Below are 13,363 nucleotides of genomic sequence, written 5' to 3'. Positions count from 1 at the left end.
GTAAACGTGTGCTGGTATCTGGCGCCCCCGTGTGTATGTGTGAGCGTGTGAGCGAGTATTAATGCCAGCAAACAGCGTTAACCGGAGGCGGAAGCGGAGCTGTGTGTAGCTGCAGTAGCTACTGTGGCTAGCAGCCAACACAGCCTTCTGACTACACAGTGCAGCAGCCAAAACACAGCAATTTGGCATCTATTTTGCACTGAAAGGAAAACATTCGCTTGACAGGATATTGATGTCATATTGTGGAACCCAAAACGGCGGGTGAGTGTGTCAAAACTGGCTGTTTTTGACATTTGTCTGTGGTATTTGCCCCGCCGTCCAGATGCTTTCAGTTAGCCTCCGAGCTAGCCAACGGTAGACAGTTTATATAATCATGGCGGAGTGTTGTCGGGCTGCTGCTTCTGCGCTCTGGTTCGTACTAGGTCTGCTTTATATAGTTACAGATTATGTAAGGTGTTTCCAAAGACTGCATGCGGGTTTTTCTGTGTGCATGTACTGTAATTGTCACGTAAAGCTAACACATAAGAGCGAAGTAAAAGAGTCTCGCCTCTTGGTGAGTTTCCAAAGCATCAACAATACTGTAACGTTAGCAGTTGTAAGGGTGACTTGTGTTATACCAACACAATCAAAGTCTAGGTTACTTCTCTTCTTTGTTATTCTCTACAATCATTATTTTATTTTTCTGTCCTCCTAGCCGCCGCAGCAAATGGGACCAGCCTGGCCCCGGCTCTGGTGGGATGGGGGAGGCTGAGGCTGCACCCACCGGGGCTCTGGATGCTGCAGCTGCTGTGGCTGCCAAGATTAATGCCATGCTGGTAGCCAAGGGCAAACTCAAACCCTCGCAGATTGGCACCCCGGGCCCTCCAGATAAGGTATTTGGGAGCATACTATTAGTATGCCTGGTGGTTAGGTCTTTACGCAATCCAACTGTCAGTGCAGCATCTAACAAATGATACATATCATGCACCATCAATCAATCAATCGATCAATCAATCACTTGTATAACTGTTTCTATACAGTGCTGCTGTATCTTTAATTTCTTATAACCATTTATGCGGTGGAGTCTATATTCTAAAGATTTTCACGCGAGTGAACTTGTATAACCGGAGTGACAGTAAACACTGTTTATTGCCACCCTGGTGGAACAGGTACAGTGCGCATATGATGCAGGGCCATAATATTATGTTTGGAGGGCCAGGTAATATTAGTAAGTGTTAGAGTTAGTCTTTATTGTCCTGGATGGGCAGTTTGTTTCACAACAGTAGCTGACACAATCAGCATGCATCAGCCTGAAAAGATACAAGACAAAATAACATAACATATAACATACAGAAGGTCATCATAAAGATATGCAGTGAGAAATATATATATATATTTTTCAGAACGCTGAGTGCATCAGTCCTTTTGTTTAGTGCAATAGCAACTAAACCTACAGCTTGTTTAGGAACCCAACCACTGATGGAACTAACAAACCGTTCCTCATGGTAGGAGTTGAAACTCTGCATATAGAGGGTGATGAGTGTGTGCTAGAATGGCCTTTGCTTTATCAGTGGCTCTGGTTCAATAAACAGGGCAGGCCCATTTTGGCAGACCCTCATCACCCTCTCTGTGCAGAGTTTCGACTCCTGCTTTGACGGTGCTACACTGCATTTTTAGGTAGCGTTTAAAAAAAAAGAAAAGAAAAGATGAAACACAACATCCGGCGGTCAGTGTTGATTCTGTGGCGCACCGCCACGAATTAGTCAATGTGTCTGAAACACTGTCAAATGTTAGTATAGTCTCATCGCAATTAATTTGGAGTGACACACACTTCATCTTTCTCTCTCAGGTTGTAGGTGTTGGGAAGCCTCCGGTGCCAGCAAAGGCCAAGGATGACCTGGTCGTGGCTGAGGTCGAGATCAATGACGTCCCAATCACCTGTAGAAACCTCCTGACGCGTGGACAAACGCAGGATGAGGTCAGTGTCAATATGGACGAAAATATCTCTCAGAATTCAGGTTATTGCTAGCTACTTATTGTTATGCACTCTCTAACACTGCAGATCAGTAAAGTGAGCGGTGCTGCTGTATCAACAAGAGGCCGATACATGACTGCAGAAGAGAAGGGAAAAGCGCTACCAGGGTGAATTCTCACGCTCTTTTTATGTCAACAACTGATCTTAAAAACCTGCTATGTATTTAGTTCATGTTAACACAACCCCTCTGCTGTTCCTGCGCAGGGATCGACCTCTGTACCTGCACGTCCAAGGACAGACTAGGGAGCTCGTAGACAGTCAGTACCTCAGATTTGTCCTCTGTCAGTAACAAATGGATGTCTTCATATATCATGTCATTAGACTGATGGTTTCTTTCCCGTGTTCCCAGGGGCAGTTAATAGAATCAAAGAGATCATCACCAACGGTGTGGTGAAGGCTGCGACTGCCTCATCTTCTTCTTCAACCTTCCCCCCTAGTGGAGCTTCTGTCACAATTTACCAGCAGCACAACCCTCCCCCTCCATCATTGCCCCCCATGACCCACCACAAGCCACACTTTCAGTCCGGGGTATGATAGTTCCCTTATGTCTTTTTATATCCCATGAGCTAACGTTGCGTTCCAGACCACTAGGAACATGAACATGTCCAACCTCCGGCTAGTAAAAGTACAATTGAACGTCACTCAATAGAGACTCGAGGCAAATCCATGAACCTCGTCCTCATCAGCAGCGGTTGTGTCACATTACACAACAGTGGGTGTTGTTGTCACGCTACAACAAGGGGTGCAGTATGTATTTGTTGAGTACAGTATTTGTATGAGGTTCAGGATGAACAGATACCTTTCCAAGTGTAAATGTGCAGAGAAATATAATATAGGCCATTTAATGGCATCTTTTACCTCATAGCTGGTTGATGGGTTTTAATGACCCATGGTTATGTAGTTAAATGTTTGTATGTTGTGTTTCCTTTCTTAGATGCATTATGTTCAAGATAAAGTCTTTGTAGGCCTGGAGCACGCAATCCCGGGCTTTGTTGTCAAAGAGCGTGTGGAGGGCCCCGGCTGTTCGTACCTGCAGCATATCCAGGCTGAAACTGGGGCCAAAGTCTTCCTCAGAGGAAAAGGATCAGGCTGTTTAGAGCCTGCGTCTGGACGAGAGGCCTTTGAACCCATGTACATCTACATCAGGTGGGTGCTGTCCAATGAATTATGAAAGATTATGAACTTTTGCATGTCAAAATTCCTGCTTGAGCAACTGGATTTGAAGTATTGTGGGATCAACAGAACTAATTGCAGTCTGCTCTCTCTCCAGTCATCCTAAACCAGAAGGGCTTGCAGCTGCAAAAACCTTGTGTGAGAACTTGCTTCAGACAGTGAGTGATTTCCTGTTACTGTCAAATTAGAAACCACAATACCGATACTTGACTCCAGCTCTTTGCTTTTCCATTCCAAGTAAAACTGACACTCCTTTATAGGTTTATAGAATTATAAAAATGCAAATTGTTTCCTTTTGTTTGAGCAAGAGATAGTTGGCTGTGTAGGGCTTAATAGTACAACTGTTGGGAGATTTGGCACTGGGCTAAAGCAAATGTCCCAGGGATGTACTTCAGCTTGCCTAATTAAATTCCTAGCCATGTGTAATCTATCACTGATTGATCACTAATATCCCTTTTGGCCTCTACTGACATTTCCAAATGTTGTAGCTCTCTCAAACAGAAATGAGTGTTGTTACCAGCCTGTTTTGCCACTCTGGCAAATAAAGCTTGAAGTTGGTGTGAAAAAATTAACATGCATTTCCTTTTGCTATGAACAGCGTTATTGTTTAGAGCTTTGAGATGAGATAAAACTTATCTGCAGTCACAAAACTGTAGATAGTCGTGTTTGTTTTATACCACCAATGTAGACCACAAGTTTGAGTTGCATTTTCTTCACACACAGCTTTCTGTTCTAAAGGGAGGTATTGCTGAACGCTATCAAATCATTGTAGTAGGTTCTCACAGTATTTTCTTCCGAAATATCGTGATGTCACTTTTGTCTTTTGCCGTTGTCTTATGATTTCCAATAAATCATATGTTAGTTCTTGGAACGCTGAAAAAACTTCCGTACAATGTTTGTCTGTCTCTAGGTTCATGCAGAGTATTCTCGCTTCCTCAGTCAAATGAGCACAATAATGCCAACACAACAAGGTAAAAATATAGCTGGTTTCCTCTCTGTGGTTTATGTTTATCACTTTAATAATAATTTAAGATGCTCAGTCAGATTGGAAAGAGCTTGACTTGATCTGTTTCCTCTCCCTCCACCAGGTTTCGCGCAACCCCCAGTGGTGAACGGGATGCCTCCGCAGCCTCCGTACTACCACCCTGCTGGTTATCAACCAGGATACCCCATGCCCGTACCACCACCTCAGCCTCAACCTCTCCCTCCACCTTACACTGTCCCGCCTCCTTTACCTCCCACAGCACCTGCAGGTGTGCCTCCTCAGTACACCCTCCCCCCTGCCCACACCCCTGCTCCTGCTCCTACCCCCATTCCAGCTCCCATTCCAGCTCCAGCTCTCGCTCCTGCTCCTGCTCCTGCACCTGCTCCTGCTCCCGCTCCTGCTCCAGCTCCAGCTCCAGGCACCATGCCACAGGTAGGGCCACCAAGGCTTCTATTCTATATCATGAAAGAGGTAAAGCATAATCGTTCCTTCTCTGAAACAAGAAACAGTTTTGGAATGCCAGCAGCATTTAAAACTTCGATACAGTGCTGTATACTGTAGTGTAAAAAGAAAACTTGATAGCTTTTTTCGATGCCGCAACATACCAAAAGTCAGTCACACAAAATAGGATGATTTTATTACATTTTTTTACTGACAACCTGAAGATACCAACACATAGGTTATAATGTTATGTGCAGCCTTGAAATTCTGATCTGTATTTTTTTTGTTTTTGTTTTTTATAGCACCAGTAATTTTGATTCGATTAAATGCATCGAATGGTTGAAAGTGTGTGATGTTTAATAAAGTATCACTGGTTTTGACAACCATAATAGCTTACAAAGCAATAATACCTGCAATAATGTTGATTATTGTTGTTTTTTTTCTTCTCTGCAGAATCTTCCCCCTGTACCCTTTCCTCCATCTGCTGCAGCACCACCCAAAGCTCCACCTTCTGCCAGCCCAGCCAACCCACCGCAGAAAAGACGCTTCACGGAGGAGGTCCCAGACGAGAGGAACAGCGGCCTGCTCGGATACCAGGTGATCAACAGCTCCTCTACCATTACAGATCATCATTCAATACTGATCTTTTGTCACCCTTCTTTACTTTTCTCCACCTTGTTATGTCCACAACTATTGCAGTATGTCTGAGTGTGTGTTGATTTGAATTTCATCAGCCAATCATATGCATTTCTGTGAACAGCTGCTCTGTTAATTCATTGTCTGATTTTTCTATCACCATGTCATCCACCTTCCTTCCATTTTATATACACTGTTTGAGATGGCATGGTCTGTTTCCTGTTGTTGTTCACTTACAGTTTTCCTGTCTTTCTACTGATAATACGGAGTATCAAAAAAGGTGGTATTTTTACTGACCAGCCTCAAGTATCTTTCATAGAGGCTGGAAAAAATGTCAATGTAATCAGACTTGTGGTAAGATATTCACCGTGATTTCACTTTGCTGCTGGTGTAATAACAAGTTATATATTTTTTTTAAATTAAACAATTCCCAATGTACAAACTTTGAAATATGTAAGTAAGTAAATTAATTCAAATACAAGGCTAGGGCTGTTTCTCATAGTTGTATTATACATCTTCCTTGACTTGAGTGCTTTCATATATATCATTATACAGTAAAATACACTAAATGTATGTTTCACTTTCAGAAACTTTGATTTGTGTTTTTAACATTTTCTAAGATTGCCTGGGTACCTGTAGTGAATTGTAATAATTGCAGAGGACTTCTGTGATCTGAATCCTGTGTCAATCTGCCATGTCCCTAGTTTGTAAAGTAACAATTCCACCATACTTCACCAAAGACAGAGGCACCACATGAAACACAAATGTCCGGTGTTAATTTCTAAATTACATGAGATCAACTGGTAATATTAGTCCTGTGTGAAAAGGGCTTTAGAATGTTATTAACCAGATAGTCACCTTTGCTATCTGCATTGTCTGTAAAAAATGTCATGTTCATGTAGCCAGAACGGTTCAGGATACACTAACTGGAAAAGTGATCGATCAGTCGTTTCAGTATCATCACAAAATAAACAATTATTATTTTCAATTCCAGGTCATTTAAAATAATTTCAGTGGGTTTCTTTTGCTTTGGGAGTGAATGGAAAATTGAGATTTATAGATCATAACATTTAGATAGTTCTTCTCGATTTATTAGTCATATTAAAGTGTCAGGACAGGGTTTAGTTGAGGATCTCTGCTAATCAGGCCTGTGTGTTTTTCTGCTCATAGCATGGACCCATTCATATGACTAATTTAGGTGCAGGCTTCCCAGTGGGCAGCCCGGAGACCACAGGACCCCCACCACCGAGTTCCTCTGGCCCACCGAGTGAGAGGGACAGGTACGCATAGTTTTGTTGTAGTAGTTTAGAGTTAATTAATTTAAAAGTGATTGATTGTGTGCAGGGGTCAGTTGTTAGCTGACACATCTCTCTTTGTCTTCTGCAGTAGGCAGCTAATGCCTCCACCCCCGCTGCCTGTGAATGGAGTGAGACCCAAGATGGAGGAGAGGAGGGTACCGCATTGCCTCGTGGGTAAGGGCATTATCCCGTGGATTGACAAAATCCCTGCCCAAATCCAAATCCACACTTCCTGAATGTGGACTCTGCCCCTTCATAAGCTCAGCCAAGAGTAAATTGTAAACCCTGTCCTGTGCCACTGGACCGTGTCTAACTGTCTGTGGTTCTACTTGAGAACTATATCTGTTACATGACCCAGAAGATGTATTATGACACCTATTTGTCCTAAAATCTGGATTTGTATAATAAGGCCCCTTGTTTCTGTGACAGATTAGATTAATGAAGTGTTACACCCTCTCATACTCAGCCTCAAACTGGCCCTCATGCTTCTTATGATTCTTACAGGATTCTGCTGCTGTGACTAGAAATCTCCAGATAGTGACATGGAGCTATGACCTGACATCATTTTGTGCATTGTTCAGTCCTTTTATAAAGAAGTCTGATAAGTCAAGTCCACCTTACCGTCCCGTTCTGATGACATCATCAGTCTGGTGTATCTGTTTATTGTTCTGCTTTCCTCACTAACGAGAATCTCTCCTGTTTTTGTGTTTTTCTCTTTTTCTCTGTGTTTTTCTTCTCTTCCATGTATCTCTGGGGCGATGCTGGATTCTGATTGGGGGTGGGGCACGACTCGTCCCTGTGACGCCGTCCTTCCTCTCGATTGGACGGCCCAAACACTGTCGCTCCCCACCAACCAATGGCTGCTTTCGAATGGCTGCCCCCCCTTCTCTACTCTGCTGACAAACTATGATTTAAATCTATTAACTATTTGTCTCTCCCAAAATGTGTTTGGATTAATGAACTTGTGCTGCTGCTGTTTTGTGTATGTTTTTCTCTCCCCATATTTCTGTCCCTCTTTCCCCCACATGCACCTCCCCTCTCCAAATTTCAGAGCCCACAGTGAAGAGATTGAAAACTGGTTTGGTGGCGTACACGGGCGACTCCTCGGATGAAGAGGAAGACCACTCGACCTCCAAAGCCTCAGGGCCAGGTAACCCTGGGGCAGTTCCCCCTACCTCCACCTCCTCAGGCTGGACACAGGGCTATCGCTGCCCTCCTCCACCACCCCCGCGTGCCAAAACGCAGCCACAGTCGCAGTCTATGCCTTTCTGGATGGCACCCTAAAACAGGAAAATCTCCCTCAATGCTTTGTGCCGAAGTCTTACGGGATGTTCACCCAAACTGAGCCTGTCTTCTTCCATCACTCATCACCCGCTCATCACATGGATGACTCTAAACAGCTACATGTTGGTTGCATTTTAGTACTTGGGTCCTCATAGACATACTAATATTTGATTTTTTTGGTGCACACATTATAGTTTGAAGATGAACATTTGCAGGACTGATATTCCAAACTATTTTGTGGATGTATAGACGGTCAGATGAGCGACTTTCTGCCTCCAGTTTTATTTGGAACGGAATAAAATCACATGCCAGGTGAAGTGTTTGAATATAGTGTCATTGTAAAAACAATCTCACAAGGCAAAGGTGTTGTAAATCACTTCTTTTAATTTTTTCCCTAAAACAGCTTTTCCAACGTTGTCTTACCCCCTTTTCTTTCCTTTCTCCCTGTCCTTGTTGGTGATATCATCCTTTTCTATTATGGTCTTTTTTGACAGATCATATTGGACTAACATGTAGTAAACCGATTGAATTTATTTCATGCTTTTATGAAATAAATAAACTTAATTTATTGCAGTGTTTGAGCTTGTGACTGTTATTAATGTATATTTTCCTAATGAAAGTCTGTTCTGCCACACATCACAAAACAAGTCTGCCAATTAGCTGTCAACAGTTTCCGGGTGGGTTTGTCAGAATCGCAAATAACACAGGACACAACTCAATTCAGTCAATCTTTCAGTCTGTAATACAAATAGATCACCAGTTACACTTCCTTTTCCCAGACGACCAAAACCACACAGTGATAGCGAGATTTGTAGGGAACCAATGTAAACATTGATGTTTTTATTTTTCTACATCAATTACATTGTGCCATCAACATTTACTTCATAATGATATGATGAAACAAAACATGTATGGTCACGTTATGTAATTAGTGGATTAAGTGACAAACTTGCTGCAGAACTGATTACAAATATCCTTGTGTGAAATCTCTTAAAAAAACATGTTGCCTGAAGGTTTTGCAATGATGATAACTCTAAACTTGAAACTTTTCACTGAAGCAGTACAACTTGCAATGTGTGGTCTCTTAAAGAACAAATATCACATTTAAAAACTATGTTTAAAAAAATGATAAACACAAAGCATCGTGAGCTATTAATACTGTTGTGAAGGACTTGATGCTACGTGGTCTCAGATCATCTCAATCTCTGGCTCCCTCGGAGGGTTTTTCTTGTTATACTGAGCGATGCGGCTCTCCATGACTGGCCGGAAGTGGCGAATCAGTCCCTGCATATAAAAATTATATGGAAGATGAATAGGAGGAAAAATAATTCTTAAAATGTTAATAAACTTGTTTCAGAACTTTGTAACCTCAAACAGTGTTTAATTAACAGCTGCATCTTAGATCTGTAAATTCACCTGCACAGGCCAGGCAGCTCCATCCCCGAGGGCACAGATGGTGTGTCCCTCGATCTGCTTGCTCAGCTCCCAGATCATGTCGATCTCTGAAACGGCTGCATCTCCTCGAACAAACCTCCACATCATATTATCCATCCAGTCAACTCCTGAAGGAGAGGAGACATGACAAAAGTTGAATACAACAGAGAAGAACGCTAAAATCACAACATAAGTCTTCTTCTGGCAAATCCCCGCATTAAGGGAATGAGGAGGATTTAGATACTTACAAGTGTGTTTTGATTTTACATTAATCCTACAATGAAAATTATCTATATCATTCTGATGGAAAGTCAGTTTCATAGTCGACAAAGCATTTCTGGAGCTTTACAGTAAAACACTGACACAGCCTTCTTAAAAACTGAAGTAGGTGGGGACTTTACAGAAAATTAAAAAAGAAGTTAGACAACCCAAAACTAAAACAAAACATAAGATGGCTCTGTAAAGCTCTCTCATGAAGCCCTGAGATCTTAAATTAATTTGAAGAAATTATATTTACAACATTTTAAAGTGAAATCATCACTGTGGCTGCAGAGGTAAAACCAAAGCGTGACCCTAGTGTAAATAATGTCTCATCAGAAATCAATCAATCAATCAGTCTCAGGGCGCTCTCTGAGACTTGGATTACACTGAAAACTTGTGAATTTTGGGAGGCAATAACATAGTGCTGTTTTTTTTTCCAACCTAAATATAAGATCTGAGTACTTCTCAAACCAAGCTTTTACTACAAACCACATGCGTTGGTGTACAAGTTTAAAGGAGCTCTGATTCCAGTGTGCAGGAACGTCAGCTGTATTGATGATGACTTCTTGGTATCCAGCACCGATCACACTGAGCTGTTTGTGTATGTCAATAACTATTCTAGCAACAGAGTTCTACAACTGATGGTTATAAGAGGACTCAAAGGTCATAATGAGGTGATGCATTTGGTGTTTAATACTTCTGCAGTTCTTTACCCTCTCTGCAGGGGGTGCACTGTCCACAGCTCTCGTGTTTGTAGAACTCAACCAAGCGTGCGATGGCTCGGATCACGTCAGTCTGGAGGAAAAATACAGTTTTCAGAATCTCTTTTCAGACTGATTGTTGCTGAGGACGCAGTGTGTTTTGTCGTGTTTAGTATTTAGGAGTGTGTTTACCGATTTATCCATCACTATGACGGCAGCGGTTCCCAGTGCAGTCTCTGCACGGACCAGGTCATCGAAATCCATCAGAACATCATCACACACATGTCGAGGGATGATGGGAGTGGAGGACCCACCTGGGATCACTCCTAATAGATTGTCCCAGCCGCCCCTCACTCCTCCTGCGCCAACCAGACGAGAGCAGAGAAGGAAGTCATGTCAGCATCTTAGAAAAGGAAACCTGCATCAACACAGAGGTGGACAGTAAACACACACACCTGCGTGCCTCTCTATTAGCTCCCTCAGAGGAATAGACATCTCTTCCTCCACGGTGCACGGCGTGTTCACGTGACCGGAGATGTTGTACAGCTTTGTCCCAGAGTTCCTCTCCCTCCCGAAGCTGGCGAACCAAGCTCCGCCTCGACGACAGATCTCAGGCGCCACAGCAACCGTCTCCACGTTGGAGACTGTCGTCGGGCATCCAAACACCCCTTCAGGGAGAGAGAGAAACACAGTGATAACCACCGAAGGACTGTAATTACATTACCCTATTTTGCAGTTTCTTAAACCATAATTAACCTCAGCAGGAACCCGGATGTCGGAGCTGTCATCTCACCTATGTCTGCAGGGAACGGCGGCTTGAGTCGGGGTTTCCCTTGCTTGCCCTCGAGAGACTCGATGAGCGCCGTCTCCTCCCCGCAGATGTACGCTCCGGCTCCCCGCATCACAAACACATCAAAGTCATACCCCGAGCCACAGGCGTTCTTCCCTATCAGCTGGGATTTGTAGGCCTCATTAATGGCCACCTGTTTGGAGAGACAACATAGTATGAGACACGCAGCATCTATGGACCGACGAGCCATCTTCATTTGCTTTCGTGTACCTGCAGATTTGACGACTCGTTGTAAAACTCTCCTCTGATGTAAATATACGCAGCACGAGCGCCCATTGCTCTCCCAGCGACCAGGCAGCCTTCTATCAACTTATGGGGGTCATGACGCATTATCTCGCGGTCTTTACACGTCCCCGGCTCCCCCTCGTCTGCATTCACCACCAGGTACTTAGGTCTGAAACACAGTAATGAAGGAAACATCACAGGAGTTTCATTACCGGTGTGGACAGTGCTTCGGGCGAGTCAGGTCTCGGTGGTTTCTTCTCTTTCTTGTTCCTACCTGCCGTCGCTGGGTTTGTTCATGAAGCTCCACTTCATGCCGGTGGGGAAACCTGCACCTCCACGGCCTCGAAGCCCCGAGATCTTCACCTCATTTATGATCCAGTCTGATCCCTTTAGTATGATCTCTTTAGTCTTGTACCAGTCTCCTCGTTTGAGAGCTCCCTTGAGTCTGGCAGAAGGAGGGAGAGGACGAGAGACAGAGAGTATGTTTGCTGAATTTCAGGCCATCAGAGTTCATGAAGAGTTGATGCAAAACTGTTTTTGTCTCACATGTTCCTACCTCCACTCATGACGGCCATATAAGTTGGTGAATATCCGATCTTGGTCACTCAGAGGGCCAAATTTGGTCTTTTTTGGCTTCACCTGATGACAGGAAGATAAAAGACAAGTGTGACTGACAAAGCAGCCATGATACTGCAAAGGGGCACAAATGAAAATCTAGAGAGAAAATCTCTATAATAAAGATTGTTACCATTATCAATTTCATCTCCTGATTAGGTCAGACAAAGCAAAGACTCCTGTTATAATTTCCCTCAGCCCAAGGTGACATCTTTAAATGTCTCTTTTTTTTGTACAATCAGCAGTCAAAACCCCAAATTCATATCATATTCAGTTTAATACTTAGACAAATGAAAGCATGTAGTTCTCATATCTGAGCTTAAAACAGCACATTCTTAGCATTTCAGATTATTTGTTTAGCACGTAATTTTCTGTTGACTGTCTCATCGATTTGTTGACATAATGGTGAAGACTAGAATGCATTACATGAAAAATCATTTGAACACACAGGAGGCCTTACATATACATTCGCTGATACATGCCAATATGGGAAATTTGGAGGTTTTCAAATTCAAATAATCACTTTACATGTGAGCTGGCTACACTGATTTCTGTTAATTGTCTGAACTGAGGGGATGTATATGTATATATTTATATATATAACATTATATTCTGCATACACTACTCAAATTTAGTGGGAGATATTGGGATATGGATATGCATCAATGTCAAATGAAATTTTGTCACATCATTTTTGGGGAAATATTCTGATATGTCACAGAATAAACAAGTGAAACACTCAAATATTCCAACAACCCTCTCTAATTTTAGTGTCTATTTTTAAATATACCTCTTAAATAGTCATATTAAATCAATTTCATTTCACTCTCATAGATCAATATACACTATGAACACAGGCTATGTAATTCATCATATACAGCTCCTTAAAGGCAAATATTTCTGTAAGTAATCTCTTACTAAGAGCTGTGACTTGCTCCGTGTCTACCCTCTCCTTGCCTGTGTGTGACAGCAGGCCTGTGGGCCGGTGCGGACCGCGGTGTGAGGGCAGACCTACCTGCGGCTGTGCTGCGGTGCTGTAGGTCAGACGCGGAGCCACCTGACGCACCACGGCGCCCCACAGCATCCGCCGGGGCAGCATCCTGCAGAGCCGCTGGACCAGCACCTCCAACTCACCCCCGACTGGTTCAAACCTCGAACCTGCTCCTCGTCTGACTTCTCACACAACCTAATCGATTTCTGAACCCTCCGCTGTTTAAGTGTGGGGCCTGCTGGTTCAGCTTAATTAAACTAAGAGGATTAACCGACCACGTCACGTCCCTTCCCAGCTGCCCCTGCGGCACCCGGCAGGTAATCAATGCACTCAACACATGGTTATATGGTCAGTATCAGGCCCACTGTGAGGCGCTGTCATTAATCGTTAATTGTTAATAATCATTAATATACCCAAGTTTCACTCGGGCAGACATTTTGTGTCATAGCAATAGG

General features: G+C 43.2%; 2 protein-coding genes across 3 annotated transcripts; one reads left to right on the top strand and one right to left on the bottom strand.

Annotated features, from left to right (window-relative positions):
- Nucleotides 1-120: 120 nt before the first annotated feature.
- khdc4 (KH domain containing 4, pre-mRNA splicing factor) lies at nt 121-8,412 on the top strand. Of its 2 annotated transcripts, none has more exons than XR_005070556.1 (14): nt 121-261; nt 695-872; nt 1,829-1,957; nt 2,042-2,121; nt 2,219-2,271; nt 2,364-2,542; nt 2,949-3,160; nt 3,285-3,345; nt 4,098-4,158; nt 4,276-4,604; nt 5,067-5,210; nt 6,448-6,529; nt 6,636-6,721; nt 7,599-7,662. XR_005070556.1 is itself a non-coding variant. In XM_037073427.1 (14 exons), the coding sequence occupies exons 1-14, from the start codon at nt 233-235 to the stop codon at nt 7,829-7,831; spliced, it is 1,884 nt and encodes a 627-aa protein (XP_036929322.1). In that variant the 5' UTR covers nt 121-232; the 3' UTR covers nt 7,832-8,412. The 2 variants fall into 2 exon arrangements, 1 of the variants encoding a protein (XP_036929322.1); XM_037073427.1 differs by having other exon boundaries at nt 6,420-6,529; nt 7,599-8,412.
- A 231-nt stretch (nt 8,413-8,643) lies between these two features.
- On the bottom strand, nt 8,644-13,261 carry LOC119005638 (NADH dehydrogenase [ubiquinone] flavoprotein 1, mitochondrial-like). Its single transcript, XM_037073433.1, has 10 exons — nt 12,933-13,261; nt 11,859-11,941; nt 11,577-11,747; nt 11,288-11,471; nt 11,021-11,210; nt 10,683-10,895; nt 10,420-10,586; nt 10,240-10,321; nt 9,248-9,393; nt 8,644-9,115 (listed from the first exon to the last, which is right to left on the bottom strand). The coding sequence occupies exons 1-10, from the start codon at nt 13,014-13,016 to the stop codon at nt 9,020-9,022; spliced, it is 1,416 nt and encodes a 471-aa protein (XP_036929328.1). The 5' UTR covers nt 13,017-13,261; the 3' UTR covers nt 8,644-9,019.
- Nucleotides 13,262-13,363: the final 102 nt, after the last annotated feature.

This window comes from Acanthopagrus latus, chromosome 17, assembly GCF_904848185.1.
Source record: "Acanthopagrus latus isolate v.2019 chromosome 17, fAcaLat1.1, whole genome shotgun sequence".
Taxonomy (NCBI): Eukaryota; Metazoa; Chordata; class Actinopteri; order Spariformes; family Sparidae; genus Acanthopagrus; species Acanthopagrus latus.
The sequence above is the reverse complement of the archived record's forward strand: the minus strand, read 5'-3'. Positions and strand labels throughout refer to the sequence as shown.